This window comes from Pagrus major, chromosome 19 (genome assembly GCF_040436345.1).
Source record: "Pagrus major chromosome 19, Pma_NU_1.0".
Classification (NCBI taxonomy): Eukaryota; Metazoa; Chordata; class Actinopteri; order Spariformes; family Sparidae; genus Pagrus; species Pagrus major.
In genome coordinates, this window is record NC_133233.1 from 13,136,304 (window position 1) to 13,156,358 (window position 20,055).

Consider the following 20,055-nt stretch of genomic DNA (forward strand, 5'->3'; position numbering starts at 1 on the left):
TAATGCATAACTTTTCTATCAAGTTTGGTGTTATCAGAACTCCTCGGAGGAGATTTTTTTTTTGCGTAAGAGAGCTGCTCTCCACCAACTTTTTCCCTCACTTATTATCAGTGAGGGCACCACCACTTGAGGTTCATTTTGAGTTCAGACGTTGTAGATAAATCTGATGCTGATTTAATTGCGAGACATTTTCATTTATTCATACTTTTTCAGCATTTCAGAAATGGAATTCATTAGGAGGGACCTACTTTATCCCCTGATTGCATCACAGTATCATTTCAAAGAATACTAAAAAGAGGAATTGAAATTATATAGCTCCAATAGCCTGAGCACTGGAAGAGATTACATTCAGTTCATACTAAATGAGGGAAATTCATTGTGAGCGTAAGGATCTTGTTTTTCAGAATACTTTGTTTATAGATAAAGGCCTCAGATGCGGTTCACTGAAAATGTACCAATTCAATTATAATTAGCTTTTTAAACTTCCCCATATTCAGCTACACACACTGATTCTGTTTCATGTTATTTCTTGCTTATTAAATTGCACGTTTTAAAATAATTAACAGCTTGATTTTAGGATTTGACAAGTATATGTAGTGACAATGTAGTAACGGTTACCTATCAACATGCAATATTACATCCTAATCGAAAAACTCATTTGTAAAACATCACATTATCATTTTGTTTATACTTATTCATAACTTTTTAAAAAAACACCCTGATTTATCAAGGGGTGTCAGCAATTATGACATTGTTTGTGATTATTCAGCAATATATAACTCACTCAAAATGAGTATTAAGCATTTAAATGAGGATTATCATATTCATAAGAATGCACAATGTCACCTCATCCTGCATGCAGAAATCCAAGTGTTGTCACAAAACCAACCAGCAGAGGGCCCCAATTAAGGATTCCCCCTCAAATTCACAGGTTTGACAGAAGCACTCACTGAGCGCTGACCTACAATCAGGTCATCCTGTCTCAATCCCAGCCTCCAGCATCACAGCATGACATAATAGCTGTCATACTATCAGTGGATGGCGTCCTGTTTATTTATCCACTTCTGAATTTCTATGAGGGATTTGGGTCGGAGAGGGTGATGAGGAGGAGGGCGGTCGGTTGGGGGGGGAATCGCTGACCAAGCCTGTAGCGCTTCATAATCTCAGGTTACAATCTAAGCCAACAGCTGTTTCAGCTACAACGATGACCTAAATATTATCTGATGCATTCAGGGCTGATAGGTTTTGTCTCTCTCCCATACGCGCAACACACTCATGCAGTCCATTCCCCCACACTCTGTATGAGTAAACTTTGTATAGAGATGCAAACATGTCACAAATGTAGGTATGTGATGTATCTAAAGGTTACTTCATTCCGTATTCCAAAGAAACTTTTCAATGCTCTGTACTGACTGAGAGAACACTAACAAAGAAGTGCATTGCAAATGAATAAGGTCGTGGCCATGAGACTGCATCGCCAGCAAAAATCCATTTTCATATGAAACATTTCCTTATGTTAATGTTAAATATGTTAATCCCGCAACCACTTACAGTTTGCTAAGTGCAGAGTTCAGTGAATGTGCACTCTGCTCATCCTTTGTCGTGCTCAAATGACTTCCTCTGGGCAGTATCTAAGCAGATTGCCACTCTGAAGTCAATGAAGTTTATTTGAAGAAATGATTTGGCTGCGCGGTACCCCTTGTAACCCCGTAGCAAGTCATCACCATGTATATTAGACACACACTCTCGGATGGAACTTAAGCTGCAATCGCCATGGGGAGTTAGGACCGTGAAATTGTGCTCTCAAAAATCCGACAATGTTATATCACTGCTCTCCCCGTGGCTCTGTGTGTTTAAACTCACGGCTATTTTTTTTTTTTTTGCCCCATTATTTTCACTGTTCTAATGTTAAAACATTGAGCTGACCTCTTGTTCTGTAATGGGTTGGCTGTTTTTTTGTTTTTTTCTTTATCAGAGAGGTCCATATGTTTTAGGGATTATCACTTCCATTCTACTTCTCCTGTCATGTTGACCCAGGCTCACCCCGGCTTCTCAAACTCACATCACTATTGAGTAATTTTTTTGCTATTGTTACTGGATGAAACATGTGCCCCCAGTGCTAAGATGGAGGAGCAAAAATATCCCATCAATTTCTCATTAACTCTCCTGCACAACATGGCTGAGGCTTTTGAAATTAAAACAGCAATAACGCATCAATATTTGGCTCAATCACACCCACAGTCACTGTTAGCAGAAGTGTTTATTTTGTCCTCTCCATCCATACCCTGTAACATCGCGCATGTTGGACTCTCAGTCATTGCATGTCAGTTTATGGTTTTGCAATGTAAACATTTGGAAATAATTTAATTCCTACATGGTGAGATGTGTTACATCACAATAGTGCTCTACATTTCAGTCTTGCTCTCCAACATTAAGACTAGAAAACACAGGAAAAAGTCCATGTTGAATAAAAAATTAAAAGTTTGTCATCAAAAAGCATTAAAATCTCTAATATAAAATATATATGCAAAATACATTCATGGGTTCGTCATTATAAAGCAAAACAAAAAGCATCTAAGAGCCATTAGATTCTATGTAAGCTTTTGTTTAGCTTTCTCAGTCAATATGACATGCCCATTAGTATTCTCCACTGAATTAATATAAAGACATTAATCCAGAACATCTTTAATAAATTGCTTCTATTCTTAGGCAGTAAGAGGAACAAATCTTTGCTGTGTTTACAGTCTGAAAGAATGTGTTAACAAATGTCTCCTGCTCCAACACAGTGTCACACTCTACAGAAACAGTGCTGTATTGAGCACCCAAAGCGTAACAAAATATAGACTTGGCCCTCCATCAAAAAGCAATAAATATAAAAAAATAAGTTAGCTACAAACATTTCAAGTATCAAATCCCCTGGGTATTCACTGTTTGACACTCTTTGTCACATGTCTGGCAGCCATTTTTAAGAGGCCAACCACTGACCACCACACCAACCTGAGCAGACAAAAGCAACCTTAAGTCCCTTGTCCTCTTTTAGGAACACTGCTGGTAATCTGAGACTCACCCTGAGCTCATAAAGTGTAGAAAAATATTAAAGCCAAAAATGGGTCAAACTTAATGGTCTGTCCAGATTTAGTCTTTTGGGGTAGTGTACATGGCATTCTCAGAGGCAATGATATTATTTCCTTTTCCCAGCAGCGAGGTGTCTCTTGGTTACAGCCTCCAGCCTCCTCCTCTCAGCCTCCTCGGCTTTCCTCCTTTCTTCCTTCAGCTCCTTGTACCTCCACTTCGGGATCTGCAGCAGGTGCCCTCCTCCATCTTTGGAGCTGCTTTTCCTCCTGATCTTTTCTGGTTCATAAGTGGATGCGGGCGCCTTGGTCACCCTCACCTTGGGGATGCTGAACCCCGGCCGGACGCTGCTCCTCCTCAGCACCATGTGCATGGGCAGCAGGCTGGTTCTCCGCAGCTCCAGGGCTTCGTTATAAGCCACTATGCTCAGGCTGGAGCTCCTGTGTCGAGGCACCAGGCTCTGGGCCTGAAGGCTGGCCCTGCGGTCTTGTGAATTCTTTGCCACCATTGTGACCCGGGAGTTCTCGAAGAGTTTGAGGTGGCTGTCCACCCTGTCGGGGTTGACGGAGCGGAGTTCTTTGGCGCGCTGCTGGCGGACGATCTCAGGAACTGCATGACGCCGTTTCCCTACACTTGGGGGGCTGTCGGGACAGACCTGAAACAAAATCCACAGTCTCTGATTGGTCTTGATATTTTTAATATCAGAAGTGTAATATTAATATCACTGCATTAGTGATAATAACAGAATTCTTGGTTTCCTTTAAACAAAAAGCAGTTCTCAGTCTCCTTTTTATTTGCAGTATTGCATCACTGGTAATCTTGCATGAATAACTTGCTTATCAGATAACGCTCTGTTAATTATATCCTTTAATTATTCTGAACAAATCCCATGAAAAAACAGAGAATTTGTTGATAGAATAAGAGATAAATTAGCACCACATTTATCCTTTAATAGCATTATTAGCACAATGTTATCATTAGTTTATGTGCACACTGATTGCATGAAACAGCAGTGATAGAACTACTGATATAGCATAATATTTAATTAAATAAGAAACAGTAATACATGTGCACACAAATATCGACTGTTCAGTCAAATTTTAAGTCTGTGGAAGTTGATTCTCACTTTCTACAAGAATGTTTGGCTCTATCTGAAGATAAGAAAATAAGCCCTGATATCTCCTACTATGCTGAGCATGTGCAGACACCACCAGGAATAATGCAGAGGAGAGCAAATTTACAGACTTTAAAAAATCCTCCCTTATCACACAGACTAGTCACCTGTATATTAATTGCTTCACCTTATCTCAGCTTACATTCGCAAAATGCCTGTTGGTGTGTTGTGATGTGTGGGTTGCAGTAGACGTGTTCTCGGATCTTGTGAGATGCTGTTAGATGCTGATTGCAGTGGATAGTGAAGAGTGCACCTGATCTAGAGCTTAATTACTCACTGAATGGCACGCCACAGCGATGAAAGGGCTCCTCATGGCAGTTGTAACAGAAACCATGTGGTCGATGACACCTTCGTCCTCAGGGTTGGTGACGTTGGCGATGTTGAAGACTTGCCGCATGGTGTCCGACAGGCGCTTCAGACAGCCGCGGGGCTCCTGGGCTTTGGCTACCAGTGATGCAAGCGGGGGCCACTCTAGACTGGGAGAGAAAATTTGATATAAATCCACTGCGCACTGTAGGGTTGATTCTTCAGCATCATGAAGAAAGCCACTCAGTATATTAGCATTGTTTATTGGCTGGTGAGTGAAGGAAATCCACAACCGGCCAAATGCGAGTGAAATATGCAAGTGGCTGGTGCTCATTTTTGCAGTTTCCAAACAGTTTACTCCTGCTGCCATATATTCTTCTCCCTTTCTAATTAATCAGTGGCCACCAGCACTGATCCTCCTTATATTTAAAACACAGAACTTTTTTGTAATTCCTTGTTTTCTGGCAATACAAAAAAACCCTCTCCTGCCTCCAGCTCATCCAAAACTTTTGGATGAGCTGATTAATTTTCCCGACCCTGGCTACCTAGATTTCGATTTATTGTTGATTACTTCAACGCCCTGAGAGGCCTTGCCCTAAGTTATTTAACTCATATTTTATTTTCCTTTGTCCCTTCCGCTCCCTGACATCCTCAGATGCGTCTGTTTTTCTCTCTTTGTGTTTTTAATGTGTTCAGTTTTTATGGCTTTTAGTTTCTTTCTTATCTTTTGTTTTAACTGTGTTCTGTTTTTATTATGAAGCACTTTGTAACTGTGTTCTGAAAGGTGCTATATAAACAAAGCTTACTATTATTTTCTTTGCCCTTGTTGGGCATACCTAAATCCTAGTGTCTTTCAGCAAATAACCAGAAAAGACGCAGTGAATCCAAATATGTCAATCAAGACCTGTGCACAAACGCTAATGAGGAAATGACTTGTCCAGATCTACATAGCCAGAATGTTAGTCAGGATTACTTGTTTTCTACAAAGCCAGCTGGCAGATATCGACTGTGTTCATTAGACAGCTCTTCAAGATGCTGTGGCGTGGAGTTTCCCAATGAAAGACTTAGAGAAAAGGACTTCCAAAATAACTCAGTGTCTTGAGGAAAAGTACTCCATCATAACAACACATTTTTTAGCAACATTAAAGTGTAAAAAGAGAGCAGTTCTTCATGATTTCTATTAATGTTTCAGTACCTTTGAAAACCTGCCTGCCTTCCGTCTCCCTTCCTTGGAACACAATTTTAAAAATACTGCAATGCAGTGATGAATTGCATCATTTCTTCAGATATTGGTATGTGAGATACTGCCCATGACAGACAGACACACAGATAAACAGCAATGAGTTTACCTGAATGTGTCGCAGTACTGGCGGGGGCACGGCCGCTCCATCAGCCGTGTCATCAGCCAGGCAGTTTCATAACGGCCTGTAAATAAGGCCCAATCCCTCGCTGTGAAGTTGCGGCCGAAGTCTTTGGCATTCAGGGCAGCTCCTGGTGGACACCACGAGGGAAAGACGTCAATGTAAGGACACAGCAGGAGGTGGATACACAAAGATACAACTCTCATGGGATAAGGACAAATAATACCAAAATCAACATGTTGAAGAATTCATCTCAAAAGTGTCATTCACACCAATAAAATGAAATCCTGACAATGAAGCCTGTCTCTATGATTTGGTATCAAATATCTCAGTTTGTTTCATAGTCATGGCTAAAGAGAGAATAATAATCAAATAACACAGATCTGGATCACGACCAAAACGTATTCAAATTGTCCATCTGTCCACCAATTCTCTGAAAATCTGTTCAGAGTTTTCTGAGCTGCCATGATGGAACAGTGATGACAGAGTAAACATCTTTTGTGCCCGTAATCAGTAAAATCTGCCAACAGAAAATCCAGGTAATTTGTAAAATCACATTCCTGAAGCTAAATCACTTTGTGTCTGTGTTGAAATCTACACATTTGCTCCTTCATGATTACTCAAGAAGAGTAGCCCTGTCATGATAATTAGGTTATCAACTCATCATACATTTCTTCACGACTTATTGATGTATGTATACGACCTCGACCATTTTACTGACCTTGACATTTCTTGTTGTGTTTACATGTGTTTGTTTACATAAGATTGTTACTAACATTTTATATCAAGCTGCACCTCACCATTTTCTCACGTTCTTTATTGTTTTGGTTGTTGGTTGGTTGTTTTATTTATTTAGGATATTTTTAATATTTTTTTCCTTTAATTTTGACAATTTCAATGTCTGAATATTAAGAATTAGATGTTTATTGCTCTTTAAAAGGATGTGCTTAGCACATAATATCATTTATCGCATTTATTGCTGGGACAATATATCGTCCAGCAAAAATAAATTATTATGGCAGACCTATACCAGCGTCACCAGTCTGTACCAAGAAGACTTGCCAGCTGGAGTGCAACAATATCGAATCTGCTGTCACTGCATTAATATAAATTAAATGTACATTTATTTAAATGGTCTTCTTTTTGTTATCTATTTTTCATTGTTTAAGATAACAGTAACAAACAACATGCACAAACAAATATACAACAAATACACTACAAAGAACCCCCCCCCCCCACCCCCCCCACCCCAATGGGCAACCCAGTTGGAGCAGTCCAATTGTTTGACTTGCTATTTTTCTTTGTCTGGGCTGATTTTCCCTCATGGCTAATCACAGGGGATTCAGAGCACCTGTGCACAGGTGGGGAGCCTGACCCCTGATTTAAGGAGTGGAAGCAGCTTCGGGTATTTCCCTCCCAGCCAATCAGGGTGTGACGACACCCAGGCTTAAAAGAGGTGTGAACTGGCACACTGGTGGTTCTCACCCTCATACTGTATCTGCCCCTGGCCCATGCTGAACCGCGCCCTGAATTACCAAGAACCTCATTCCCCTTAGATTGTCAGCCAGAACTCTGGTCTATTTGGGCCCTATTTTGTTTCTGGGCTGCCCACATCTTTAGTGAGGAAACTTTGTTTTTTTTGGAACCCTTTAAAACCCAGACCCCTTTACACCTTCAGTTTACTATTTTATTTCCCTGGGGCCTGTAGAAGAGGCATTTATTTATTGTACCCAAAAGAGGCATTTATTTATTATATCCAAAGAAGGCATTTGTTCATTTATGGGTTTACTGTCCTAGTGGTGGACATTGGGCATTCCACTAGTTATGTTTTTTGTTTATATTTTTATGTAGGTTGGGCTGGCCTGCAGGCAATTTACAGCCAGTACCGCCACACAGTCACCTTATGATTGCCCTTGGTAGATCAATATGGAGGAGAAAATAAAGAAATTATGAGGAGGGTAAAAGGGTGAATACGTGACAACTATGTAACTATGTGAAGACAGCTGTGTGGTAATTTATTTTTTAAGTGAAGAAAGCCTAGGCACCAATTGTTGATTGATTGGACTTTATTCATTCTTGCGACTGATATCTGATATACTGAGACTTGACTAGAGTATCGTTCATTACAATTATTTCTGGGACAATATATCGTCCAACAAATGTATTTATCCTGACAGGCCTACATTAGAGTTTTGTACGTTTTGTGTCACTCTCTTTACCTGCCATCATGAGCGAGCGCACACATTCCAACCTCCCCTGCATGGCAGCCTTCATCAGCGCGGTGAAGCCGTGGCAGTTCCTCCTCTCGATGTCCAACCCAGAGTAGTAGTTGAGCAGGTAGTTGGTGATTGTTATGTGGCCTTGAAGAACAAAGGGACGGATAATGGTAACTGTACAATACAGAGCCTGTAATTATAAGGATGGCTTGGAAGAGAGCTGCTGAATACTTTTTCACACTTGTCACATTTTGGACAGGCGAAATCCACATCCATACGGCTGGTCCTCACACAGTCATCACTTCTGTTTCAAAAAGCTTGAGTGTACAGTCTTATGTTTTTCATGCTCCTCTGTGTCAGCATTAGTGCCAAGCTGTGTGTGTGTGTGTGTGTGTGTGTGTGTGTGTGTGTGTGTGTGTGTGTGTGTGTGTGTGTGTGTGTGTGTGTGTGTGTGTGTGTGTAACAAAGCCAGTGTCTGATAAACTGTGTCCATTTGTGTGTTACCTGCTTGGGCGGCGGTGATGAGAGCTGTGTTTCCCTCGCTGTCCTGCCAGTTGACATCCAGATAGGGACACTGAGAGAGCGCTATGACGACGTCCACGTAGCCTTGATAACAGGCGACCAACAGCCCTATCTGAGAAAAAAAGTGACAGATAGAGACGGATGAGTTAAAAGACGAGGGGAAGGGAGAGAGGCTTAAGGGTGGAATCAGCAAAAATGTTCAGGGGAAAAAGAAAACTTGCCAAAGGAGATGAAGTAAAACTGCAGTAAAGTGCTGACATAGAGGAAGTAGTATGAAGAAAAATGCGATCCCGGCAGTGTCAGTAGGAATCCACGAGACCAGGGGATCTTTGTGCATCTTTCAAAACTAATACCCCTGAATAAATATGACAACTGTTGTCTTTCCAATGAGAACTCAACCGTCTTGAACTCAGTGGAAAAATAAGCTGTCTGATGTTGCTGTGTACTTTTGTGTGTATGTGTTTGTGCGCCTGTGTGTGTTCAAGACAGAACAGGAACCCTTTTATTTGTGTGTGTGTGTGTGTGTGTGTGTGTGTGTGTGTGTGTGTGTGTGTGTGTGTGTGTGTGTGTGTGTGTGTGTGTGTGTGTGTGTGTGTAAATGTTAGTCTGTGAGCGTGTGAGTCCTGGAAAAACTCCCGTAAAAGTTGGGTGCTTTCCGGAAGGTGCACACTTCATCAGCCAAGACAAACACGTTTACCACCAGAGAGCGAGGGGAGACGGAGGGGGAGCGGCGAGTAGAATTTGGGAACACAGAGTTCTCAATTAACATATCATATATACGTGGTGTGTTTATAGATTTATTCTGTTGGAGAGAAATGACTTTTACAAGATGGCTCTGAGCACAGCTGTGATGCTGTAATGTGTTAGTCAATATATAAAAATGATGTGATTAAAGTGATGAGAAGACATTTATGAAGAAATGACCAAGCTTTGACACTGAAAAATGAAGCTAATGCGGATGTGACAAAAATTGTAGTCACTACCAGCCACTTGAGGCTACTCTAAAAGCGAGTTAATCCCCATGAGACACCATGTTAAAACATCCAACTTTACGCTCATGGCAACTGTATGGGGGGGGGGGATTTTTACATAAAACAGTAAGAGGAAGTAAAATGAAAAACTCCAAATGTGGCTCCAAACTGGCACTGTGAGGAAGAGAAATGCGTCTCAGGAGGGGAATATTTCTAGCTGCCCTATTGAAACTGAAACTGACAACTGAACCAATCACAACTGCTAGTAGCTACATTGAGCAGTGGTGTTGAGACACGTTAGCCGCAAACAGCACAAAAAAGTGAGGAGATATGGCTCGACCTCATAATGTTTGTACTTGGAGAGCCTGTGATGGCACATGGTGTGAAAAGGGTTAGGTCATCAAACTGTTTCTAGGAAAATGACTGTATTACTGTATTCCAATTCCATGCAAAAGATGACAAAACAAAGCTAAATAATGTAGTAGGATTTGCATACACAGGCTCACAAGTGTAGCTCAAGTTGCCAGAGCTATGGTAAAAATTTAATTTGCAACCAAGTCAAGCAAACAACAATGTGTTTTTCATAACGACCTATTAATTGGCAACCACTGGCAGACTCTACAGGGACTCTTCATTAGAGCTTGATTGAAGCCACGTGCTGGAAAAGGTCAACCCGTCAGACTAACTTCATGTCAAAACACACAGACAGTGCATACATCAGCTGCAAGCAAATATTTATGTATTCTGCAACAGTTAAATTTGAATTCACACCTATTTCCCACTGTACTTACACCTATTCATATTATGTTTGTTTTCAACTTTGAAGGCTTTTCAGTGAATACAATGCATGAGATTTAACCAACTTTGCCAAAATTGGGGGCACACTGCTGTGCTTGGTTATGTCAAACTGCACATCCTCTAAAAGTATAAGCTATGATGAAAGCACATGTCCTTTTGTGAGGTATGGCAGCACAGACTTGGTAATTAAAACAAACAATATCAACTATCCCCTCCCAGCTGCTGTGAAAATGAACTGTCTGCAGGACATATTGCTTTATTAAGACACTATTAAACTGTGCATATTTAATGTCATTTGAGTATCAGATCTGTGCCACAGAATTCAGACTTCAGGGAAATAAAATCAAACTTTCTGGTAAGAGTAAAGTTTTAAAGTGTTATGTAAATTGTTACATTTCGTTCTAAATTTGATATTGCTTAAGCAGACCTGATTCTGTTCATGCTGCTGTGACATGATGTTCTCCTCAAATGAGCACTCATAAAATCTCCTTGATGCTTTGCACCTCTTGGCACGATGCGTTTTTACGCTCGCTTCCCAAGCACACTGCGTTACTTCAGTAAATTATTCTCTCAAACTCAAATGTGGATGTGATCAAAAGTTCTGTCTCGCTGACATGAACACATATGAAAAACTGAAGACTGGTACAGAGGGGGCCTGGAGGTTTATAGAAAACTTCCAGAGTATTGTGCCAACGTCCCCGGTACGTACCTGCAACCCTCACACACAAACTTGATACTGGCAGGGTGTGTGGAAGGGTAGAGTTACATGTGCAAGTCAAATACGAAGAGCTCACACCTACACTTAAGATCTAAATCTTTCAAAAAGGTATCATGTTGCACATTTTTTCCGTTATTATTTTTATTATTTAATTTAACCAGCATCAAGAATAGGTCAGCATCATGTTCCATCAACATGAGAGTCACCTTCATCAAGACAATGCACTGCCAGTTATCCCAAAACATGTGGTGGTCTGGTAAATCCTATAATTACAGCTGTGTGAGTAAGATAGCAACTAAGCGACTAAGCCTGTGCTATGCCAAATGATAACAATGTCTTGCAGCATTTACAGTATATGTACAGTGGATGTTTTCACACCTGCAAGACAAGCTGAACTTAGACTTTTGACTTAAACAAGTCAGGCTGTCAGGCAGCTGGAGATGCAGTCGCATTAGTGTTGTCAGTCCTGAGATTTTTAAGGGGAAAAGGTGCCGAGAGGTCCTGTGGAGTAACTAGTGGATTGTCTGGGAGACATTCACTTACACAGCTGGCACAGCTCCAGATAGCTCTATCTGGTTAGACACACACATGTAGAGCTTGTCTATGTCTCTCTCTTACACACAAACACACACACGCACACATTCTTGGCAACCCTCCAGCCTTGCTGTGATGTACTTTAGCAGCATGCCCTGCAGCATGTCTGGAGCAATCTCAGTTGTCTGACATTGTCCTATTTTCTCTGTGAACCTTTCTCACGCACAAATACGCACAAGGATTTAACTTCCTTCTCTTTTTTTTTTTTTTTTTTACCTTTTTCTCCCGTGCTCTAGTTTTCTATTCAGCACATTCTGAAATGCACACAAGAATATGTGTTCTGATGCATTTCACCAGTGTTAGTGACTGAAGAATCTGAGAGAAGAGCACCACTGAAATGAACGCACTTGCATACACGAACATTAATCGAGCTAACTCTGAGGCTAAAGGGAGGCAAAATAACACTACCTGGCAGCTCAACAAAACTGAAACAATCAAGAGAAGCGCTGCCAGGGATGGATGAGCGTGTGTGTGCAGTGCATGTGGGCGAGATGTCATGGACGGAGACTTATGTCCTCCTAAGGGTGTAATCTCCTTTTTTACATTTTACAATGAATTGCAGCTGCATTCATAAAATGTGTTTTTACCCCTAAAGTTAATGCACACCCAAACTTCCCTTTAATAGTAGTGCAGTTTTTCTTGACCCTTTTCTTTTAAAATAGCTTGTAAAGTATAAAGTAGTATACAAAAGGTTTGAACTAAGGCCAAAATGCCCTGTGGTGTGAAGCACTGTTCTGTGTGCACATGGTCTGAGCTCTTGATACTTGTAGTATCATAACTGAAACATTCTGAGTTATGATCACTTTAATGTTATACCTGTAGTAGCAAACTCTGTGCTTTCTTGTGGCCTATAAATGTGAAGGCTTTTCTTCTTTTCACATAAATATCTAACAGTGCCGATATAAGCTGTCTGTCCCTTTAGTAAAAGTTTAGTAGGTAAACCTCAAAATTAAATTCCTTCACATTCAACTCAACCCCATGCAAAAAAAGAGAAAAAAGCTTGTATGGTGTAATCCAAGTCTCTGGAAGCCCTTCAGCTTCAGCTTCAAAGAGGGTGTAAATAACGTCTGCAAATCAACTGGGGATGTCAGAGCTTACGGAGACTTGGATTACGCCGGACAAGCTGTATGGAGCCATTATATGGGTCTTTATGGTAGTTTTTTTAGGTTTTAAAACAAGTCCCTATCTACTACAGTTGATGGGAAGAATGAGAATGAAAAGGAGGATGCTGCAGCGCTGTTTTGCTGTGAAGCTCCAGAAATGTTTTGTGGACTACCAAACTTCAACCGACTTTCCATCAGGGGGGTGAGTAGATAATGACTGAATGATTTTCATTTTTGGGTGAACTTGTCCTTAAGTGGAAGCTAGCTAGCCTAGCTTGCTAATATTAGAACTGATTCCCAATGGACATGACTTTTCATCACTTTTTGTGATTCAAAAACCTGCTCAGTGCCACTGGCCATCTCCTGCACACAACTTTGGCCCCGAGCCAGTTCAGGTCTGTTGAGGAGTGTGTTTGAAACCAAAGAACATTATTGTATAATAATAAATAAGATGACTGCTTTAACCTGATCTCTGGCTGGTGAAAATCTTCAATCTGTATCAAAAAGACCCGCCAACTGAAATACACCAATATCATAGGGTTGTCATTGCATTCATACAAATAAAATATGAATTTACTTTTGGTAAGGACAGTTTTGACCAAATAAATACACACATTCTAACAAACCAGAGTGATATATATACATACTGTGTGTGTATATATGGAGAGACTCTTTTAATTTCAGATGAACTTTAACTAAAGCTCACATTTGCAATCAAGGTCAGTGGGTTCTCATGCACTATGAAACACACACACACGCACACAAACTCTTATCAACTTATTATTAGTCCGCACAGACACACGCACACAGAAACAAAAACAAACACACACACACACACTCGCCAAAGTAATCTGGGAAATATCCAGAGCTAGGAATAGAAAGGCTTAGCCGTATCAGTCAGTGACACAGAGACAGAGTGGGGGAGGGAGAGAGGCAGATCTTTGTGTCTACAGTTAACATAAAAATGCTGTAATAATTGGCTCCAGTGACGATGACACAATACCCAGTGCAACTCTTAAAATTCCTTATTGACATAAAATGACTACAGTTTTCTTAGTCAATGTTAAACTATGTTATCAATGACGTCTTAATCAAATCACGCAAAGTAGACAGAAGTACATGTTTGCACTTCTGCCAAGCTGTAGCATCTTTAGATAAGCTTGGATGGACTGATTGACGTTACTGTAAGCAGATTGTAACCAATAATACATTTACAGTTATTGCCTAGAATAGGTTTTAAAAGTGATAGAACTAATCAGCTCTGTGCGAGCGACCATATTGGTCCAGTGAACTACATAAATACTGATCGAAGCTCAATCTGGGACAGCTGATAACCTGTACATCTGCAGCCTGCATAAACCAAATATAAAACGTTGTTCTTCCATTTTATAGTAAATCTCCATGCTCAAGAACATGCACACACACATGCAGTCAAACGCACTGTAGATCGCCCTCAATCACATACACAAGAAGCACTGACACAGACATACTGGGCCATGTTTCTGTCAATAGCCTCTCTGTTAACCGTCTTTCTGTCTGCAGCTGAGCATTCACATGGCTGCATCAAATCAGATGTGTATGACTGTCTCTTTGATTTTTCCACTCATCTATACTTGCTAGCAGCATCATGCTCGTTACCATCTGCACAGCCCAATTTCAGGCCCCCGCCCGTGCCTCATTTAGTCTGCCGGCCTGACGGTCGATCTGCGTGTTGGCCAGCTGGACTTTCTGGCTGTCTGACACTCTGCGGGTGACTTTTTTCACCTGTTGCCTGGTGTCTGCAACTACTATATGTCCTTGTTTTTCACCTGATCTCACCCTATTTGGAAAATTTGAGTGCATTCTGGATGGGTAGAGTGCGTTTGCATGTTTGAGAGAGAGAGAGAGATTAGAATCAGGCAGCATGGCCTCATTTCAAGTTGATTGGATTCTGTGTTTGTGTGTTATGTGTGTGAATTTTCATGTGAGCATGACAACTTAACCAAATCACAGCCAGGAGGACAAACACTTTCCAAAACAGGGTCAGGGTCATCTCCTAACAGTCAACCTTAAGAAGAGATGATGCCAGTTTTTTCATGAAATCTCACAGAGAGCATCAGCCATCACAGTTACTACACTAAAAAGATAGGGTTTTGACATTGACATCATATATAATTACTATGCCATGATCATATACAAGGAGAATTAAGTACATGTACTTGATTATGACCTACATAATGGCTTGTCATTAAGATTCTTGCTAAATTTAGCACACTGTGTTTAGTTTAAAAATGGACTGTCTCTCCCAGTCTTCTGAGGGTACTGGGGATGAACCCTGTCTGTTTATGTCAACAAGTGGGCGTCTGGTTTTTTAGGTTGTGATCGAGGTTGCAGTTTTCAAAATGTGCGTATTACAAAGTATGATTTGGAAGTTTCAAATAGGCCCCCAAAACATGCTGGGAAAAAACATATTAAAAGGTTATACTAATCTTTCAGTACAAAAAAAATGTCATTTTGTTAAGTCAACTTAGGTTGTGTCCGTCAAACTTCCATTGCATTCCTAAGGGTCTGTTGTGGAACATTTATCCTTTCCTATTATATCACACCAGTTAATTTTAGCAAATATTGCTCCGGGCTATTGGACTTGTTTTTCTACCCTCTTTGCATGTCTTCTCCTTAATCCATATTGAAAAATCTTCTGGACCATATTAATTGGATGTAAATTGTTGTTGGCTATAAGCCACAAAGACAAAAACAGATCCTTGTGGTACAGAAAAACCCAACGTTCCTGCTTGCTACAGCATGTCAAACCACACACATCTTATGTTTTATGTCACTCACATCCTTTAAAAATTGATTTGTTTTTCTGTGCAGCAGCAGGTAGTGAATGCACTAATTGGGCTACCATTAACCAAAGGTTCAGGTTAATCTCCTGTGTTGGCAAATGATCCACCATGCTGAAATAACTTTATGCAAAACAGATTCCCCACCAGCTTCTGGGCTGCCACTCTGTAGCTGACTCTGACATCTGACCTCCCTGTTGAAGTGAATTTGAGTGCATCAAATATTATGACTGAACCTCTTTTCTGCAGCTTTAGAGCCTATTTAACAGAACACGTAGGCTACAAAATAATATTAAAGCCCAATTTTTTTCTGATTGGCCTGGTGTATCAGTGTTAACATTAATATTTTTCATTTATTAGACTGGTTTAATCAACTATGTGTTTGAACTAGCTCTGCGCAGCCAGACAATTGAAAATGTATTGTCTATCAATCCTACTATTGATATGCAATAGTTCCATATACTTTAAATATAATTAAACACAACCTCTTCAGTAGTTTCTTCATCTTCCAAGATTATAAAAGGATTATACTGAAAATGTCCATACAAACCGGTGAAGGGCGAAAAGGGAAATTTACAACCCTGGAGCCTCTTTGTCTCGCACGTCACACTGTCAAACTGTCTGCTTTATCAGGATGTTGACATCTGTGTTAGGATGTTGAAAACACACACTCACACACATGCACTAATGAGCTTAACAGATTCATGTGAACATGTGTTTCCAATGCATGGCTTTTTCCTAACCTGTATTGTGTCTGGTTACGCAGCGTCCCTGAGGTCACAGGGCACAGCAAAGTCAAAAGCACACATCCTGCTTATCTATGCAAACGCATAACTGTCTCTCACTGCTACAGTGCACACACAAAAACACTCAATGCCGGCATGTGTTTTGAGGTCCTTACCAAATGAATCCCCTCTACCTTACATGTCACAGAGAGAAATCTTTACATTCCAGTGAAGTAATTTCTATTTTTACTACATGACCTCATCAGTAATTACATAAGCAAAGAGAAACAAGAAGGGGGAGGTGGTCAGAGATGTATAGAAAAGTGAAACAGTAGCCTGAAGGTCGGAGACGCAAACCTGTGACGTAAAGTCAGTAGTGTGAAAACTCAGACCAGCTGGTAAGTGTTCAATGCAGAAAGCTTAAGAATTAAACACACTTCTCTAATGGCTCTCTTTAGTTGCCAATGGTCGAAAAACAACAGTTACACTCCGTATGTGAGGACATAAAGTGATGTGAATGCAAAAAAAGGGCTTTGTCAGTGTTACGAACGTCCAGATGAATTAAAAGTAGTCCCGCGTTCCATCAGTATGGATTTATCTCTTTGCTCTGGGCGGCAGTTCTTTGGCAGAAGCGAAGTGATACACAAGGCGTGAAGGGGATACATGCTTTGATTACACTGCAGATAACATTTCCAATAAGCAGGCCCTCTTTTGATAAATTACCTTCAGTGAAAAATGTTTATTTTTTTGTTTAATTTAAGCCAGCCCACTGTAATTGCATATAAATCATGATGCATCGCTATTGACATCAGTGTTGATTAGTAAAAGTCTATAATTCAACGCTGCTACTCCCCTATTGTGGAATTTATGGTTTTAAACGCATCTTGGGTCATTAGCAATAGTGCCCTGAGCCGCACGAATACCACCATCTCATTGGTACATAAGGTGTTTGCGCATGACCTCCCACATATGGAATCCAAATAAGAAAATGTATTCAGATGCACACTCAAATACATATGTATGTGTCTGCATGACCACACACGCTCTCGCACACACAGAGAGAACTGTGTGTTCTAGATGGAGGTAGCTCACTCTTGCAAAACAGGTCTGTCAACACACAGGGGAGGAAATTTTAATCATAAGAGAAAGATCATCATTGACACATTTTTTTAATGCCTAAAACTAAATAAACAAACTCTCTTCTTTTTCATGACTGGATTAACTGAATAAGCAAACTGACCTTTAAGGACAACACAATTTCATACTGTTCTGCTTTGTTTATATTTGGCGGACCCTGCCACCTTTCTAGCTTCAAACAGTGTTCTGGGGACCTAATTTCCCTCTGAGAACAGCTTGTTTATTCAGTTATAGAAAAAAGAAACAGTTCTGAGTTTGTACTATTACCTCATTAATAGGTAACCCTTTAATCGAAGTATCAGTTAATTAATGTGATTACTTTACAGACCTGTTAAGACTTTGGTGTCATAACTCAAGGCCAGCATGGGCCTGGAATGAAGTCAGGTCAGCCTTCCTTATCTCAATAATCTGAGGCTTCTTAACTAAACTTGTTGCATTGAGCGACAGATAGGTGATGGAAGCTGTCTGAAGATGGCTTCAAGTACATTTAATGCTCCCTAACTACTAAAAGTGCAATAATATGTACTATGAAATTCATCTACAAGGCATGGTGTCAAAGTGGACTACTAAAAAAGTTACTCAAAGTGCTCCTACTGTGTGCTTCATACCCTGTTATTCCTGTCCTTCTCCTTCACCTCCTCCTCCGTCACTCCATGCCGTATCATGATCCGGACGATAGCCGCGTTGTTGGTGCAGCACGCCTGGAAAAATGACAGCGGCTCCGGGCTGTCCGGAGACGGGGTGCGCTCCGAGTCCGCGAACACATCATCCGGCGGGTAGAAGGAGTCGTCCGACGCGATGCTCCGACAGTCGTCCAAGTCCTCGAAGTCAACTTCTTCGAATTCATCATCGTCTTCCTCCTCTCCCTCGTCGTCTTCATTGTCCTCATCGCACGAGTCCAGGTAGTCCTCGTCAGAGTTGGACAGGGGCTCCTCAACTATGGTCGGGTGGACTTGGGTGAAGTTCCCCGTGACTTTTTGCTGCTGCTGGAGCTGCCTGACCCGGACGCCTCCTCCATCCCTGTCGTCCGTGATTAGCACCATCTAGCCCCCGAGCCTAGGGCACTGTCCTCGGGGCAGAGTGCAGCCTGGCACGCGGGGCGCGGGCATGGGACTGGCTGTCTCTCCTGAACAAACTGTCGTACCAAAAATAAAAAAAAAAGTCACTTACATCGCCGAGGAGAGCCTTAATTCAACAAACTTCACCCGTGGTGTCGGCTTCACTAGTTGAGCATGTCGCGCGTGCAGTTACCCATCAGTCATCCTCTGAGAGTTATTGACGATGCGCCCATCTGGGCCGTGAACGCCCCACGAAGTGCGCTCTCAAAACGAAACCACGTTGTAGTTGTTCTAGTTATGCGGCTTGAGAGCACATGGAGGGGAAATACCAGTCAGGTTTAGCCCAAAAGTGATGCTAGGACAGAAAGTAAAACTGCTGCTCACACGACCGTCCCGTTTAGGCTGAGGCGGAGAGAGACAGCAGCCTGTTAACCTATAGTCTCCTAATCCGATTACATGTTGGGACCTCTCTCTCTCTCTCTCTCTCTCTCTCTCTCTCTCTCTCTCTCTCAGTCTGTCTACTGACTACAGATTAATTCTACTCTCAGCTGGTGGTGTCACATTAATGTTGGTAGAATATTCATGGTAACATGTTTGTGTTTCACTTCAGTTTAATGTGTGTATTTCACTTCCAAAGTAAAACCAAAACACCAATTTTCTCTGTATCATATATGCTCTTTGAGTAAAATTAAAAATGAAACTGGCAGTTTACTTGTGACTTCCTCCCTATTCCTATTAATTAGCTGTTAAGCACCTGTGTGAATGAGGCCAACTGCAAAAGACTCACTCCTGTGAACCCCTGTACTATGACATCATGTTTGACAGATGGTTTAATTCTCCTTTTAGAAAAAAAAAAAAACCCAATGTGTCATGTATTTATGGTTCATGAAAACTCAAGCAGGGGAAAAAACAGCATTGAAGTGCCAGCCTGTGATGAGTCATTTGATTTGAATATCTACAAGCTATCACTTCACTGTAAACCAAAAGAAAGTGCCTGCCAACTTTAAGGCCAACATAGGGCAGGATAGGTCCAAATTAAGTGGTTAACATTATGAAAGTGATAGTGACACATGAGTTACAATTTCCATGATTGCATTTAGTATGATTTTAATCTAATTCACACGCAGTCTCAGTGCATTCAGTACTTGCACCTCTCTCTCTCTCTCTCTCTCTCTCTCTCTCTCTCTCTCTCTCTCTCTCTCTCTTATTTTCTTGGCCACCAGCCAGTTGAGATAATTGAGACATAGATTGGGCTTTATTGCTTGGCGCTGAATTATGGAGAGAGTTGGTCTTGTATTTGTGCATGTGTATAATGAGTTTCATCTCATGGAAAATTCATGCGGGAAAGTGGGAAAGACAATGTTTTTCACCTGGTGTGCAAAAAATTGGCAACTGTGTGGGCACAACCACAGAGACACAAAAGTGAGCGAAACCATGACTAAAAATGATTAGATTATTTAAAAACAGTAGCCCTAAAA

At 41.0% G+C, this 20,055-nt stretch overlaps 1 protein-coding gene across 1 annotated transcript; it reads right to left on the reverse strand.

The window, feature by feature from the left end:
• Nucleotides 1-2,275: 2,275 nt before the first annotated feature.
• ankrd33ba (ankyrin repeat domain 33ba) lies at nucleotides 2,276-18,562 on the reverse strand. The gene is made up of 6 exons (XM_073488666.1): nucleotides 18,128-18,562; nucleotides 8,634-8,763; nucleotides 8,133-8,273; nucleotides 5,902-6,043; nucleotides 4,524-4,722; nucleotides 2,276-3,727 (listed from the first exon to the last, which is right to left on the reverse strand). The coding sequence occupies exons 1-6, from the start codon at nucleotides 18,560-18,562 to the stop codon at nucleotides 3,182-3,184; spliced, it is 1,593 nt and encodes a 530-aa protein (XP_073344767.1). The 3' UTR covers nucleotides 2,276-3,181.
• Nucleotides 18,563-20,055: the final 1,493 nt, after the last annotated feature.

What these genes read in the sequence shown, in the direction of transcription:
- ankrd33ba (XM_073488666.1), bottom strand. Translation starts at nt 18,562, where the DNA reads ATGGTGCTAATCACGGACGACAGGGATGGAGGAGGCGTCCGGGTCAGG. An exon ending in GCGCTCGCTCATGATGGCAG is followed by an intron (nt 6,044 to 8,132) that starts GTAAAGAGAGTG and finishes GGTGTCCACCAG; the next exon opens with GAGCTGCCCTGAATGCCAAA. An exon ending in TCGCTGTGGCGTGCCATTCA is followed by an intron (nt 3,728 to 4,523) that starts GTGAGTAATTAA and finishes ATTTTGTTTCAG; the next exon opens with GTCTGTCCCGACAGCCCCCC.